Source organism: Canis lupus, chromosome 23, assembly GCF_048164855.1.
Source record: "Canis lupus baileyi chromosome 23, mCanLup2.hap1, whole genome shotgun sequence".
NCBI classification, from domain to species: Eukaryota; Metazoa; Chordata; class Mammalia; order Carnivora; family Canidae; genus Canis; species Canis lupus.
The window spans coordinates 23,567,288-23,584,392 of NC_132860.1; the positions used below are offsets into that span (position 1 = coordinate 23,567,288).

Consider the following 17,105-nt stretch of genomic DNA (forward strand, 5'->3'; position numbering starts at 1 on the left):
TATTTGTCTCTGTGTCTGGCTATTGCACTTTGCATAATGTCCTCTAGGAAAAGATTACCTTCTTTTCAAGACTGAGAGTAGTAATCCATTGTTTTACCTATATCACATTTCTCTATCCATTCATTTATTGATGGATGCTTAGACACTCTCCTTATCTGGGCTACCACAACTAACAATCCAGTGAATACAGGAGTGTGCATCTGTCTTTGAGCTACTGATTTTATTTTATTTTTTTAACAATTTCAAATTTTATTTATTGTTTTGTGTATTTTTTTTTACTGGAGTTCGATTTGCCAATGTATAGCATATCACCCAGTGCTCATCCTGTCACATGCCCCCTTCAGTGCCCATCACCCAGTCACCCGATCCCCCTGCCCACCTCCCCTTCCACTACCCCTTGTTCTTTCCCAGAGTTAGGAATCTCTCAGTTCTGTCACCCTCACTGATATTTCACACTCATTTTCTCTCTTTCCCCTCTAATCCCTTTCACTATTTTTATATTCCCCGAATCAGTGAGACCATATAATGTTTGTCTTTCTCTGATTGACTACTTCACTCAGCATAATACCCTCCAGTTCCATCTACGTCGAAGCAAATGGTGGGTATTCCTTGCTTCTAATGGCTGAGAATATTTTGTTGTATACATAGACCACAGCTTCTTTATCCATTCATCTTTTGATGGACACTGAGGCTCCTTCCACACGTTGGCTATCGCGGACATTGCTGCTATAAACACTGGAGTGCAGGTGTCCTGCCATTTCACTGCATCTGTATCTTTGGGGTAAATCCCCAGCAGTGCAATTGCTGGGTCGTAGGGCAGGTCTATTTTTAACTCTTTGAGGAACCTCCACACAGTTTTCCAGAGTGGCTGCACCAGTTCACATTCCCACCAACAGTGTAAGAGGGTTTCTCCACATCCTCTCCAATATTTGCTGTTTCCTGTCTTGTTAAATTTCCCCATTCTCACTGGTGTGAGGTGGTATCTTTTTGCGGTTTTGATTTGTATTTCCCTGATGGCCAGTGATGCGGAGCGTTTTCTCATGTGCTTGTTGGCCATGTCTATGTCTTCCTCTGTGAGATTTCTTTTCATGTCTTTTGCCCATTTCATGATTGGATTGTTGGTTTCTTTGCTGTTGAGTTGAATAAGTTCTTTGTAGATCTTGGAAATTAGCCCTTTATCTGATAGGTCATTTGCAAATATCTTCTCCCATTCTGTAGGTTGTCTTTTAGTTTTGTTGACTGTATCCTTTGCTGTGTAAAAGCTTCTTATCTTGATGAAGTCCCAATAGTTCATTTTTGCTTTTGTTTCCCTTGCCTTCATAGATGTATCTTGCAAGAAGTTGCTGTGGCCAAAATCAAAAAGGTGGTGCCTGTGTTATCTTCTAGGATTTCGATGGATTCTTGTCTCATATTTAAATCTTTCATCCATTTTGAGTTAATATTTGTCTATGGTGTAAGGGAATGGTCCAGTTTCATTCCTCTGCATGTGGCTTTCCAATTTTCCCAGCACCATTTATGGAAAAGACAGTCCTTTCTCCAGTGGATAGTCCTTCATGCTTTGTCGAATATTAGTACACCATAGAGTTGAGGGCCTATTTCAGGATTCTCTCTTCTGTTCCATTGATCTATGTGTCTGTTTTTGTGCCAGTACCACACTGTCTTGATGATCACAGCTTTGTAGTACAACTTGACATCCAGCATTGTGATGCCCCTGGCTCTGGTTTTCTTTTTCAATATTCCCGTGGCTACTCAGGGTCTTTTCTGATTCCACACAAATCTTAAGATTATTTGTTCGAACTGTCTGAAGAAAGTCCATGGTATTTTGATAGAAATTTCATTGAAAGTGTAAACTGTCCTGGATAGCATACATATTTTTACAATATTAATTCTTCCAAACCACAGCATGGAATATTTTTCCATCTCTTTGTGTCTTCCTCAGTTTGTTTTAGAAGTGTTCTGTAGTTTTTAGGGTATAGATCCTTTACCTCCTTGGTTAGGTTTATTCCTAGGTATCTTAAGCGTTTGGGTGCAATTGCAAATGGGATTGACTCCTTAATTTCTCTTTCTTCAGTCTCATTGTTAGTGTATAGAAATGCCACTGGTTTTGGGGCATTGATTTTTGTATCCTGCCACACTGCCGAATTGCTGTATGAGTTCTAGCAATCTTGGGGTGGAGGCTTTTGGGTTTTCTATGTATAGTATCATGTCATCTGCAAAGAGGAAGAGTTCTACTTCTTCTTTACCAATTTGAATACCTTTGATTTCTTTTTGTTGCCTGATTGCTGAGGCTAGGACTTCCAGTACTATGTTGAATAGCAGTGGTGAGAGTGGACTTCCCTGTCATGTGCCTGATCTTAAGGAAAGGCTCCCAGTGTTTCCCCATTGAGAAGGATATTTGCTGTGGGCTTTTTGTAGAAGGCTTTTAAGATGCTAAGGAATGTTCCCTCTATCCCTACACTCTGAAGAGTTTTGATCAGGAATGGATGCTGTATTTTGTCAAATGCTTTCTCTGCATCTAATGAGAGGATCATATGGTTCTTGGTTTTTCTCTTGTTGATGTGATCTACCACATTGATTGCTTTACGAGTGTTGAACCAGCCTTGTGTCCCGGGGATAAATTCCACTTGGTCATGGTGAATAATATTCTGAATGTATTGTTGGATACTATGGCTAGTATCTTGGTGAGAATTTTTGCATCCATGTTCATCAGGGATATTGGTCTGTAATTCTCCTTTTTGGTGGGGTCTTTGTCTGGTTTTGGAATTAAGGTGATGCTGGCCTCATAGAATGAGTTTGGAAGTACTCTATCTCTTTCTATCTTTTGGAACAGCTTTAGTAGAATAGGTATGGTTTCTTCTTTAAACATTTGATAGAATTCCCCTGGGAAGCCATCTGGCCCTGGACTCTTGTGTCTTGGGAGGTTTTTGATGACTGCTTCCATTTCCTCCCTGGTTCTTGGCCTGTTCAGGGTTTCTATTTCTTCCTGTTCCAGTTTTGGTAGTCTGTGGTTTTCCAGAAATGCGTCCGTTTCTTCTAGATGGCCTAATTTATTGGTGTATAGCTGCTCATAATATGTTTTTAAAATCGTTTGTATTTCCTTGGTATGGTGGTGATCTATCCTTTTTCTTTCATGATTTTATTAATTTGAGTCTTTCCTCTTTTGTTTTTAATAAGGTTGGCTAATGGTTTGTCTATGTTTTTAATTCTTTAAGAGAACCAACTCCTGGTTTTGTTGATCTGTTCTACAGTTCTTCTGGTCTCTATTTCATTGAGTTCTGCTTGAATCTTTATTAACTCTTGTCTTCTGCTTGTTTTGGGTTTGATTTGTTGTTTTGTCTCCAGTTCCTTTAGGTGCAAGTTTAGCTTGTGTCTTTGAGTTTTTTCCAATTTTTTGATGGATGCTTGTATTGTGATGTATTTCCTCTCAGGGCTGCTTTTGCTGTATCCCAAAGATTTTGAACTGTTGTATCTTCATTCTCCTTATTTTCCATGAATCTTTTTAATTCTTCTCTAATTTCCTGGTTGACCCTTTCATCTTTTAGCATGATGGTCTTTCACTTCCACGAGTTTGAATTTCTTCTAAATTTCTTCTTGTTATTGAGTTCAAGTTTCAAAGCATTATGGTCTGAAAATATGCAGAGGACAATCCCAATCTTTTGGCATCTGTTGAGACCAGATTTGTGACCCAGTATGTGGTCTATTCTGGAGAAAGTTCCATGTGCACTTGAGAATGTGTATTCAGTTTTGTTAGGATGCAAAGTTCTATATGTATCTGTGAAATCCATCTGGTCCAGTGTATCATTTAAGCTCTTGTTTCTTTGGAGATGTGCTTAGAACATCTGTCGATTGTAGAAAGCGCTATATTGAAGTCACCAAGTATAAGTGTAGTATTATCTAAGTATGTCTTTCCTTTGGTTATTAATTGATTGATATCAATTGGCTGCTCCCACATCAGGGGCATAAGTATTCATGATTGTCTGGCCATCTTGTTGGATATACCCCCCCAAGCATGATATAGTGCTCCTCCTCATCTTACTACAGTCTTTGGGATAAACTTTAATTTATCTGATATGAGGTTTGGTACCCCAGCTTTCTTTTGAGGACCATTTGAATGGTAAATAGTTCTCTAACCTTTCATTTTCAGCCTGTAGATGTCCTTCGGTCTCAAATGAGTCTCTTGTAGACAGCAAACCAATAGGTCTTGTTTTTTTATCCAGTCTGAAACCCTGCATCTTTTGATGGGATCATTTAGCCCATTCATGTTCAGAGTTACTATTGAAAAATATGCATTTAGTGTCATTGCAGTACCTATTCAGTCCCTGATTTTGTGGATTATTTCTTTGGGCTTCCTCTTTCTTTTACAGAGTCCCCCTTAATATTTCTTGCAGATCTGGTGTGGTGGTCACATATTCTTTCAGTTTCTTCCTATCTTGGAAGCTCTTGATCTCTCCTATTCTGAATGAGAGCCTTGCTAGATAAAGTATTCTGGGCTGCAGGTTCTTCTCATTTAGGACCCTGAATATATCCTGCCAGCCCTTTCTTGCCTGCCTGGTCTCTGTGGAGAGGTCTGCTGTTAACCTAGTACTTTTCCCCATATAAGTTATGGTTCTCCTGTCTCTTGTTGCTTTAAGGGTTTTTTTCTTTATCTTTGGAATTTGCAACTTTCACTATTAAATGTCTAGGTGTTGAACAGTTTTTATTGATTTTGGGGGGGACCTCTCTATCTCCTGGATCTGAATGTGTTTCCCTCCCCAAATTAGGGAGATTGTCTGCTATGATTTGTTAATATGCTTTCTAGCCCTGTATCCCTCTTGGCGCTCTCTGAAACCCCAATTATATGGAGAGTTTTCCTTTTGAAGCTATTGTTTATTTCCCTTAACTTTTCCTCATGATCTTTTGTTTTTCTCTTTTTTCCTCAGCTTCCTTCCTTACTATCAACTTGTCTTCTATGTTACTCACTCTTCTTTTACCTCATTAACCCTCATCATTAAGATCTCCAGTTTGGATCGCATCTCATTTAATTTATTTTTAATTTTGCCCTATTAGATCTAAATTTTGCAGTCACGAAGTCTCTTGATTCCTTTATGCTTTTTTCTGGAGCCACCAGTAGCTTTATAATTGTGCTTCTGAATTGGCTTTCTGACATCAAATTGTAATCCAAATTCTGTAACTCTGTGGCAGAGTACTGTTTCTGATTCTTCTGTGGTGAGTTCTTCTTTCTAGTCATTTTGCTCAGTGCAGAGTGGCTGTATGAGTGGGCTGAGTCAAGAATATCAACCATGACCTAAGTAAATTTCACCATAGATGATTCTGACTAGGTCAGAGACCAGAAATTGAAAACAAAGGTCAGAATGAAATAAAACAAAAGGACCACTGAAGTGAAAAACAAATTTTAAAACAAAGTAGTAAAAAATAAAAAGCCAAGAATCCCAGAGAAGAAGAGGAAAAAAAAAAAAAAAAAAGGAGAAGAAAAAAAGGTGGGGGGGGACTGAGAATTGGTGGTGGTGACGAAGTTGTAGTGGAGGGAGAATTTACTCTACCTGAGGGGTTCTAGAGGATGGTCCTCTTGTTTCTGAGTATATTAAGTTCTGCAGGTTATAACATACTCAGTCCCAAATTTACATAAACGAGAAATACTTGTAGAAGACTCCAACATTGACCACCAACATAAGTGAAATAAAAGATGGAGGGTAGAATGGGAATGAAGCATCTCACAGAATGAACCCACACGGTGTACCACTTGGTTCTGGGTGCATACTGGTCATGTTTTAGAAGGTATGAACTTCTGCCATTGTAAAACAAAATGAGGCAGAGAAAACAAAACACACATACACACACAAACACACACACACACACACGCACACACACACACGCATATCCTGTATATCTCCCAAAATTGAGTATGTTGAAGGGAATCTTAGAAGTGGAAAATATATCTAGGACCTGTAATTGTAGAAATATGAAAATCTAAAAGGAAGCATCTTAAAAATGAAGAGGTGTTAAAATATTATAGTTAAGGTGAGAAAAGAGAAAAAAAATGGAAATTTGCAGTCTGATATAAAAACGTGTTTTACTGAAAAAAGGAAGAAAAAAATAGGAAGTGTACCGTCTGGTTCTATATACTGTAAATCCCTCAACTTCCCCTGGAACTTTGCAGTGCTGCTTCGTCAATAACTTGCTTTTCCCCTGACCTTCCAGCCGGTCTTCTGGGGGAGGGGCCTGCTGTGCTGATTCTCAGGTGTGTGCACCTGGGGGAGCTGCCCCACCCCCTGCCAGGTGTAGGGCTCAGTGGGAGCTGTTTACCCCTGGAGGCCTCTGTTCCTTGGCGACCCAGCCCCTCCAGGCACTGAGTGAAACAAGGAGGAACAACAACACTGGTGGCAGGCAGCTGTCCAGCTCTAGAGTCAGTTCCCCCAGTAAGCACCCACAGTGTCCCAGTCCACACTGGCCTGGATGCTCCCGGGGGTGGGGGGCATTGACCTGCACAGCTTGGGTGAGCCCGGGGACAGGAGCATCCTCCCTGTCCTGTGCTCTCCCCACCTCCACCTGTCCCGGGGGAGCACAGGATCCTGAGCTGTGACCTCTGTGCCCTGGGATCCGGGCCTGTGCTGCTGAAATTGCGCTCCGGGGACCACGGCTCCCGAAGGCAGCAGGGTGCAGCCCCCTTCGCCCAGAGCCCCCGCCTGACCAACCAGCTTCTCCCCAGGCCCCATCGGGCATGAGATCCAGCCCTTTACCCGCTGGGCCCGCGGTGTGGCTCGCTCTCCCCTGGGACGCACTTCCTCTGTTAGTGACCCCGGGACCCTGGGGGCTCCACTGCCCCTCCTGTGGTTCTGCCCGAGTTCCCTGAGAGCACCTTTCCATCCAGAAAGAATCTGGCGCAGACTTTTTTTTTTAAGATTTTATTTATTTATTTATTTATTTGTTTGTTTGTTTATTTATTTATTTATTTATTTATTTATTTATTTATTTATTCATGACAGACACAGACACACAGAGAGGCAGAGACACAGGCCGAGGGAGAAGCAGGCCCCATGCAGGGAGCCTGACGTGGGACTCGATCCGGGGTGTCCAGGATCATGCCCCGGGCTGCAGGCGGCGCCAAACTGCTGAGCCAGCGGCACTGCCCTGGTGCAGATTTTTTAAAGTTCCTGCTTCTCCAGGGCTGGGCTTTCCTCTCCCGGAGGCTGTCGCTGCCCGGCCTTAACCCCGCTCCTCGCAGGGGCCCCTCCTCCAGTGGATTCTTTTTTATTTTTTCCACCTTCCTACCTTGTTAGAAGCGAAAACCCTTCTCTCTGTAGCGTTCCAGCTGTTCTCTCTTTAAACCTCAGGTCGAATTCGTAGGCGTTCAGGATGGTTTAAAAGTTACCTAGGTAAGTTGGTGGGGACAGGTGACTTGGGAATCCTACTCCTCCATCTTCTCAGCTCCCTGATTTTATTTCCTTCAGATATTTACCAAGAAGTGCAGTTGCAGGATTATATAGTAGTTCTATTTTTCTTTTTTTGAAGAAAGTTCTTACTTTTCTCTATAATGCTTGTACTGAAGCTATCCTAGTAAAGAGATTAAGTCTAAGTATGTGGAGTCAGAGTGTTTGTGTTCCACACTAGCCTCTGCCAATTCCTAACTCTATGTCTTTGGGCAACCTACTTCACCTGTCCAAGCTCTTCAAGAAAGGGAATTTACACTCTCTTCTACCTCTCAGATTTACTTTGGGTATTACAAGTGCATGTGACAAATGCATGTCAAAACATGGATAAATATAATAAGGAGTCAGTAAACAGTAGTTGTGATCATTATAATTACAAAACCACACCCGTGTGCTTTTGTCTCTGCTTCCTGTTCATAATATCACAAATGCAACACTTTTTACACATCTCACATAGACAGATGCAGAAATCTAAAATGGTGTGTCAGAGATTCACCCAATAATTGTGTGCTTTACCTCTCTGTTTCACCTATGATGTTTTATTCATTTCTTGTAGTCAGAAAAGTCAGTATATTTCACTTTTAAATATAAAAGTCTACTACATTTTATCATACACAACCTTCTGATATCTTTGCATTTTTATATTACTGCAAAATATTTTAAACTCAGAGGAAACAGTAAATATATGAAAGTTTATATATCTTCCAGCCAACATAAAAGTAAATAAAAATTATATGCAAAATGGGATCATTTCTGGACCCACCGCTCTCCCTTATTTTCAAAGTATAACCACTATTTTAAACTTGATATGAATGATTGACATGCATGCTTAATTCTTTAAAAAATAAGAGATGTATGCGTATACATACAGTATTGTGGGGTTTTTTGAGAAATTTTTATAAAGAAAATCATAATGAATCTATTTTTGTAACATCATTTTCACACAATATTTCTGTTTTGGGATATATTCATATTGATATTTTCCTTGTATTTATCCTTTCACTGTATAAATATAAAAAGTTTAACCATTATCCTCATATTTCATTTTTAGGTTGTTTTCAATTTTTTTAAAGCAATATAAACCTCTCATCATTCAGGCTACAATTCTAAGATATGTTCGGTCCGTCAGAGATGCTACTGCAATATTGTTGCCCACAATGGTAACCAATACAGCAATTTTATTGCAGTTTTTATATTTCCTATCATAGTGTCTCACTTTATTACTGTGTTTCCTGGGGTGAACTTCCAGGGCTATGCTCCAAGTCCTTGTCCAGGGCTATGCTTCCAGAGGAACCCAAACTAAGATATGGGCATTAGAAGGGTTACATGACATTACTGTATTAATAGAGGAGAATTGTTCAATGAAAGGAAATGTGGATCTAATTCTCTCTCAAGTTTGTGGCTGTGTGTGTGTGTGTGTGTGTGTGTCTGTCTGTCTGTCTCTCTCTTATTGAAGTGCTAATTGTTCTACAATCATTTAATTAATAGTCCATCGTTTTCCCCACTGACAGACTACATAGAAGTGCTATGTATGTATACAGTATTTTATATGAAGTAAGTGGTTAAAATTAAGTATCAATACGTGGAAGGTAAAATTTTATTCCTATTTTCATTTCTGAAAATGTATTTTCTTCTCTCTCATAAGTGATAATTTAGCTGTGATTGACTTCTGAAATTGCCATTTTTTTCAGAATAGTAAAATAGTATTTAGCTCTTAACTCACTTTTTCTTTTTTAAAATATTTTATTTAAATTCAATTTGCCAACATATAGTATAAAGTTCTCATCTCATCAAAGTGCCCTCCTTAGTTCTCCTCACCCATTTACCCCATTCCCCCACCCACCTCCTCTTCTGCAACCCTTAGTTTCCCAGAGTTAATAGTCTCTCATGATTTATCTTCCTCTCTAATTTTTCCCCACTCAATTTCCTTCTCTTCCCTTATAGTCCCTTTCACTATTTCTTATATTCCACATATGAGTAAAACCACAGGATAACTGTCTTTCTCCGATTGACTTATTTCATTAAGCGTAATACCCTCCAGTTCCATCCATCTCCATGTGTATGGTAGATATTCATCCTTTCTGTTGGCTGAGTAATAAAGAACTTTAAATCTGGCCAGCTTCTTTCCTTTTTTGGTTTTGGAATCTTCTTGTTTTTAAGTCCTTTTATTTCTCTTTATCTTTGATTAAGTGAAATTTTAATGCATGCGGTGTGATATAATTTTATAGCATAGGCTAGTAACTATTTCAAGTAAATTTTAATGCAAATATAATTATTTTTATAATTAGAAAATTCTCATCAATAATATCTTTTTTTTAAGATTTTATTTATTTATTCATGAGAGACACAGAAAGAGAGGCAGAGACATAGGCAGAGGGAGAAGCAGGCTCCATGCAGGGAGCCTGATGTGGGACTCGATCCCAGGTCTCCAGGATTAGGCCCTGGGCTGAAGGCGGCTCTAAACCGCTGAGCTACATGGGCTGCCCCCATATCTTTAATATAGCTCCTTCACCCTATTTTCCAATTTCTTCTTTTAAAAATTCTTCAAAAACTACTTATTTTTCACTTATGCTCAAATGATGTAAATATTCAACAACCTTTCATTGTTTTACTCTTTTTTACTATATTTTTAGTGAATTATTCAGTATTATTTGGAAATTTTTTGTAGCTATTTCTTAGGTTCCCACTTTATTGTATTTGTATTCAACAATTGTAAAGTTTGACTACAATAATTCTTACATGATTTTATATTTTTTAGTTGGTTGTTTCTTTTTACTCAGTTATTATAGTATCTGTTTAAAATTTTTAATCTTTTGTTTTTGAAGGTGATAGATATAAACATTTGAATAGTTCTTCATTTTCCTTTTAGTTTATTTCACTCAGAAAAGTGTTTTTTGTATATTTATTATGTTGTACTGGGCACAATAGTTTTTCCCTTTTTAAAAATTTATTTATTTATTTGAGAAAGAGAGAGAGTGGGGGGAGGTTTAGAGGGAGAGAATCTTCAAGCAGACTCATTGCTAAGCACAGAGCCCCACATGAGGCTTGACCCCACAAGCGATCAGATCATGACCTGAACTGAAAGCAGGAGTCCGACACTTAGCCAACTAAGCCACCCAGGCTCCCCAAGTTCTTACCTTTTTAATCACTGAGTAATATTCCCTTATATATATATATCAGTAAATATACCCTGATGTGTTTATCCATTGTCCAGTGAAAGTGTATTTGGATTGTTTCCCCTTTGGCAGTATTGGGAATAAAGTTGCCATGAACATTTAAATGCTGGCTTTTTCTGTGGATAAATGCTTCCATTTCTCTCGGTGTAATGACCAGAAGTAGAATTTTTAGGCCACAGGATAGATGTGACCAAATGTATATTTAACATTATAATACTTTTTACCCTCACCATCAACTTAAGAGGTTCCTGGTTGCTCTCTATTTATAATGTACTACATCATACTATCAATCTAGTGAGGCAGGGAAAGGCATTGCATTAGGAATTAATATTTATTTGCCTTATGATTAAAGTTTCTAAGCATGTTTTACTGTTTATTGGATATTACATTTCTTTCTTTGTGAGTATATATGCAAATTTTTACCCACTCTTTTATGTTTTTTTAAATTCTTGATAATTAAATCATAGAAGATCCTTATATAGTCCAGTTATATATATTGTAAATATTTTTTCCCTGTCTGTGGTTCCCTTTAAATTTTTTGATAATTTTTAATAGAATAAAAGTGTTTAAGAAATCTTTTCCTTTTTCAACATCTCAAATATATTATTATTTCTTCTAGAGCACTTATCATTTGAATTTCAATAATTAGATTAAGAGCATGGATTTATCTCAAGAAATGTTCAGATTCTGCCTATAATTTGAAGTCAGAACAAATACAGTTGACCAATAGCTTTGATGTGGATTGCTAGAAAAAGAGAGGTCAAGGAAGAGTCCATGCTGTATTTTTCTTAGGACACTAGAAATTGAATAGTGATGGTCAGTAATGAAGATATGTTATGTGTATGTGTACAGGAGTGTTATGTGCATTTAGGAACTTTGGCAATAATAGACTTTTATTTATAAGTGAAGTTAAAAAGTGACTGGAAAAATATCAAGTGGAAAAATGATTAAACAGGAAATATTCAATTTTATTTTGTTTTAAATCTTCTTTCTTTACTCTTAATGGTCTTTTATGATAACAAAAATTATATATGTTCAACATTAAACATTTTATACAATTAAAAAATTTCCATAAAAATAAATCTCACAGTCTAGGGATAAATCATTTAAAATCTGGTCAATTTGTGAAATTCGATTTTCCTAATGTTTTACATACTACATATAATTTTATGGCTCGCAATTTTTTTCACTTGACACTAAATCATGAAGAGAGTCCAATGAAAGAAAGTAAGCTATCTGAAAATAAATCATTAAAGATTATATATATTATTCACGTTTAGCATAGCTATAAACAAAAGGAAAGAAGAAAGAAGAAAGAAAGAGAAAAAGAAAGAAAGAAAGAAAAGAAAGAAAGAAAGAAAGAAAGAAAGAAAGAAAGAAAGAAAGAAAAGAAAGAAAGAAGAAAGAGAAAGAAAGAAAGAAAGAAAGAAAGAAAGAAAGAAAGAAGAAAGAAAGAAAAGAAAGAAGAAAGAAAGAAAGAAAGAAAGAAAGAAAGAAAGAAAGAAAGAAAGAAAAAGAAGAAAAAGAAAGAAAGAGAAAGAAAGAAAGAAAGAAAGAAAGAAAGAAAGAAAGAAAGAGAAGAAAAAGAAAGAAAGAAAGAAAGGAAGGAAGAAAGAAAGAAAGAAAGAAAGAAAGAAAGAAAGAAAGAAAGAAAGAAAGAGAAAGAAGAAAGAAAGAAAGAGAAAGATCAAACGGTAGAATCACACTAGCTGGCTTGGGAACCAGGCTGCAGTTCTTACTAGCTGTGTGACCTTGGGCAATGTATTTCATGTCTGCATGTCTCACTTTCCTCACCTGTTAGAGTATAAAAATAACACCTGAGCCATAGGATTGCTGTGATAATGAAACCAAATAATATATGTAAAGTGTTCAAAACTGCCTGGTACACAGTGAGAGCTTTAGAAGCATTAGCTATTGTATGATTCTGAATAATTTATTTGTTTATTTATTATTAGTTCAACATTTAAGATCATACTGATTTCAAATACTACTGTTTTGATATCCATATTTAAATTTGTGGACACCTCCCCTTTGTCTTCAAAATGCATCATTGTACTTTGAGGATATTAGAGTGTCTACTTCAGTTTGAACTAAAAGTACAGTAGGAAAATTTTTCCAATTGAATTTGGGAATAATGTGAATGCAATAATGTTCTGTCCAGTACAAAAAAATCAAGACTTTCAGGCAATGAAAAGAATAATCACTTACCATATACTAGTCCTGCTGTGTGTCAAGTGCAGTGTTGACATTTTGGTCATATTATCTCTTTTCCTCCTAACATATATAATTTACCTCTATCTTATACATGAGAAAGCCCTTAGTGTCACAGAGCTAGTTATTCTAATTAAATATCAAATTATTTACCTTACAAAATAAGTGGTGCATGATCTGATGTAGGGTCACTACCAGTTTTGGTTCCTACTCCAATCTTTGTTTTAACTAACTGCTCTACTTTACATATGAATCTGCAAAAAATAAGATTTTAGCAAATCTTCCTGGACATCCTCATGTTTTCTCTTCTTGAAATACTTTTGTGTACTACACTAGGAAAGTAGTCATTGGAACTGCATGCTAATTATTACCTTATACCTGAACATGTATTCTCTGCCTGAATAGAAATAATTCCTTCCTATTCAGAGACTCAGTAGTATTTTGTAGATCTATATTTTCACCCCAAATATATTTCATTGCAGAGATTCTATGTTTTCTATGCAAACACACAAGCTACTTTTGTAGGCAAATTACTTTTATAGCCAAAGTGTACAAATAATATAATAAACAAGAAATTGTTCTGAAAAGAAGGAGAGAGAGAGAGATGTTTGATATGACCAAAGCATATCCCTCATTGGCTTCTGAATGAACAGTGCTTCCACAAACCATCTACAGAATACTTTTAGTGAGATCGTTATGTATCTGGTTTAAAGATATTGAATTTCTAGTATCTCTAAAAATTCATTTTACTTCTGTTCAGTGCCCTGGCCTCCTGCCATTACTTATACTTCTCTGTTTCTAATTTCTTCTGATGTTGTCCTTTGACCAATTTTTTTTTTCATGTGCTGGCCTCTGACCTGCTACACACTGGTTCTATGGCATGCTCATCACATTGGGGACTTAACTCCTTTCCTTCATTAACTAAAGTAATCCACTAATTCAATCAATAAAACCATTAAGTAAAAAGGTGTTTATACTTTGAGAGTAAATGAAATGAAGTACTAAAGTGAGAAGACAGGGGTCTGGGGGCAAAAGCTATAGTAGGACACAGCAAAGCAATCCAACAGAGAATTGGAGGAGAGAGGAAAAGAAAGAAAATGAATAACAGAAAAAAAGGAGGAGGAAGAAGAGGAAGAGAAGAAAAAGGAAAAGGAGAGAGAGATGGAGAAGGAAGAGGGAATTCCACTCATAGTGGAAATGGAAAAATGTCTTTTTTTTTTTTTTTTGGAAAAATGTCTTCTGTAACTCACCCCTCAGATCTCTGGGAACCATGAACATATTTATGTTCATCTTCATAAAAATAATATGGAACAGTTGCTCATGCACCTTGATATTTAGAGTTCATAGCTTCTGTTCTCACTGCCTGAATGGCTGATGCACAAAAAATGGCACCCTTCCAAGTAAGTGATGATGGCCTTACCTCATTTTCCCTTTCTAAGGCCTCTTCTAATTCCTCAGATGCATAGATGTTAACATTTAATTCCCTGGTTAAAAACTGGAGATGTTCAGCCATTATTTACTTCTGGCTAAATATTCTGAGCACCCTTTCATGAATCTGCTTGGTTCTGACTCCATAGATGACAGGGTTGAGCATTGGTGGAATCACTACATACAGATTGGCCAGAAGGATATGGATGTAGTGGGGAACATTTTGGCCAAAACGATGTGTCAAAAAAGAGAAGAGGGCTGGGGTGTAAAAAGCCAAAATTACACAGACATGGGAGCCACAGGTGCTGAGAGACTTGAGCCTGGCCTCATGGGAGGGGAAATGGAAAACGGCACAGAGAATTTGGACATAGGACAGAGAAATGGCCATGATGTCAAGCCCCAGGATTGCTATGGTCCCCAGACCATATATAATATTGATTCTGATACTTGCACAGGCCAGACGCGCAAGACCCATATGCTCACAGTATGTGTGGGAGATGACATGATGTTCACAAAAGGGCAGTCTCAAGATGAGGAATACAAAGGGGAGTACAATGAAAAAAGATCTCGCAACCACCCCAAAACCAATAAGAGATACTACTTTGTTAGTAAGGATTGTGTTATAACGAAGAGGGTTACAGATAGCTACATAACGGTCATAAGCCATGGCAAGAAGGACTCCTGATTCCATGCCAGTAAAAATGTGAATGAAAAACATCTGAGTAAGGCAGTCATCAAAAGTGATCTCCCTGAGGCCAAACCAGAATATGCCCAGCATCTTAGGGATAGTGGTTGTGGACAGTCCCAGGTCAATGGTAGCCAGTATTGCTAGAAAGTAAAACATGGGCTGGTGGAGGCTGTGCTCAGTCTGGATGATGAACAAGATGGTGAAGTTTCCTATGAGTGCAATCAGATACATGGCACAAAAGGGAAAGCCAATCCAGATGTGGACTGTTTCTAGTCCTGGGATTCCCACCAGCAAGAAGGAGGAAGGGTGGAGCTGAGTTTGATTGGAAAGAGACATCTTGCTTTGGATTTCATATGAATGTGTCATTGCAGATGTGTGCTGATCCATATTGGAAGGTACCAGTCAGTTATGATGATGTTTATGTTACTGCAAAAAAACAAAAACCAAAACAAAAGTGGATATCTTATCTGTTTATCCCATTATCAAAAATCTCATCAATAGTCTTGCTGCAAGAATAACTGAAAACCTCTATCCTAAAACTTTTTTTATCCTAAAATGTTTATAACTAGAATTTAGTTACTGAAAGCTGGATCAATTTTATTACTCAAAATATTTGTTTCATAAGGCATTTCACTTATTCTATTCAAGACCTTGTTTTATTGTATATGTTTATATATCTACTTATTTACATATATATGCATACATATACACACATACAGTGAGGAAATTAGTGAATTAATGAATGAATAAAGATAATACACACATATACATATGAATGCATATATGTAAACATACATACTCACTACCCTCTATATGAGTTTATTTCTGTCCCTTTTTCACATAGCTGTGATGTAAACCAGGATCATGATTTCTTAGTTGCTTACTAACCAATTTGAGTTTGTCCCATATGTGTTAATGACACTTAATGGTTGCTTGTGGATTAAATATCCTAACCAAAAACACACGTAACATTCACACACACAAAACTGTTTCTCCTTCGTGGTTGTATTTAAATTTCCAAAAGAGCTCTAGAGACTACTGAAAACCACATGCTAGGAGGAAATGTTTAAATTCATCATCTTTGAATGATGATCCTCAGAGGTTTTAATATATTGATATCCAAAGTGGGTTACAAGCAAACTAAGATGGTACATAGAATGTTAGTAACGTATTATTTACCTCATTCATGAATGTTAGTGACCAACTAGTGTCTTAAAAAGACTTACCAACTGGGCCACCTAGGTAACCCGATATTTTTTCAAGATTTTATTTATTTATTTGAGAGAGAGAGAGAGAGAGCACAAGCAGTGGGGAGAGGGAGAAGCATGCTCCCTGCTGAGCAGGGAACTCAATACGGGACTAGATCCCAGGACCATGAGATCATGGCCTGAGCCAAAGGCAGACATCCAACTGACTGAGCCACCCAGGTGCTCTAAGTGTTCCACTCTTGATTTCAGCTCAGGTCATGATCTCAGGGTCAAGAAATCATGCCCCATGTCAAGCTGCACTGGGCTTGGAGCCTGCTTAAGATTTTCTCCTTCTCCCTCTATCCTTCCCACCACTGCTTGTACTCTCCATCTCTCTCTCTCAAAAACAAACAAACAAACAAAGACAAAACATCAATCAACCTAAGTACTAAGGAGGATACCACATGGAGAAAATATAAATTACACTGGACTATGAGGAACAGTCTATATCTCATAATGACCAATTTATTTGGAACTAGTAAAATGTTGTAAATCTCAAGGGAGTCTTTCTGGTACTCCCACTATTATAGTGGAAAGCAGATAAAGCAAATATTCTCTCATCCAGTACTTGGTGATTTATAATTCTGTTATGTTAAAGGCAAAGTAAAAGTGACAGAATTTGTTGAAATGGATAAATGTTGGCCTTTACTTAAGCCAAAAATACCCAACCAAATAGAGGAGAGTGCCCATATCAATGGAAAGATCTCATTTAAATGCTTAAGTGCAGGGGTGCCCGGGTGGTGCAGTTAGTTAAGCATCCAACTCTTGGTTTCAGCTTAGGCCCTAATGTCAGAATTGTTTTTTATTTTTTTAAGATTTTATTTATTTACTCATGATACACAGAGAGAGACAGAGATATAGGCAGAGGGAGAAGCAGGTTCCATGCAGGGAGCCCGATGTGGAACTCCATCCTGGATCCCTGGGATCA

At 37.6% G+C, this 17,105-nt stretch overlaps 1 protein-coding gene across 1 annotated transcript; it reads right to left on the bottom strand.

Annotated features, from left to right (window-relative positions):
* Positions 1 to 14,330: 14,330 nt before the first annotated feature.
* On the bottom strand, positions 14,331 to 15,272 carry LOC140615531 (olfactory receptor 52E2-like). The gene has a single exon (XM_072795399.1). It carries the CDS (start codon positions 15,264 to 15,266, stop codon positions 14,331 to 14,333), a length of 936 nt encoding a protein of 311 aa, XP_072651500.1. The 5' UTR covers positions 15,267 to 15,272.
* Between the last annotated feature and the right edge of the window lie 1,833 nt (positions 15,273 to 17,105).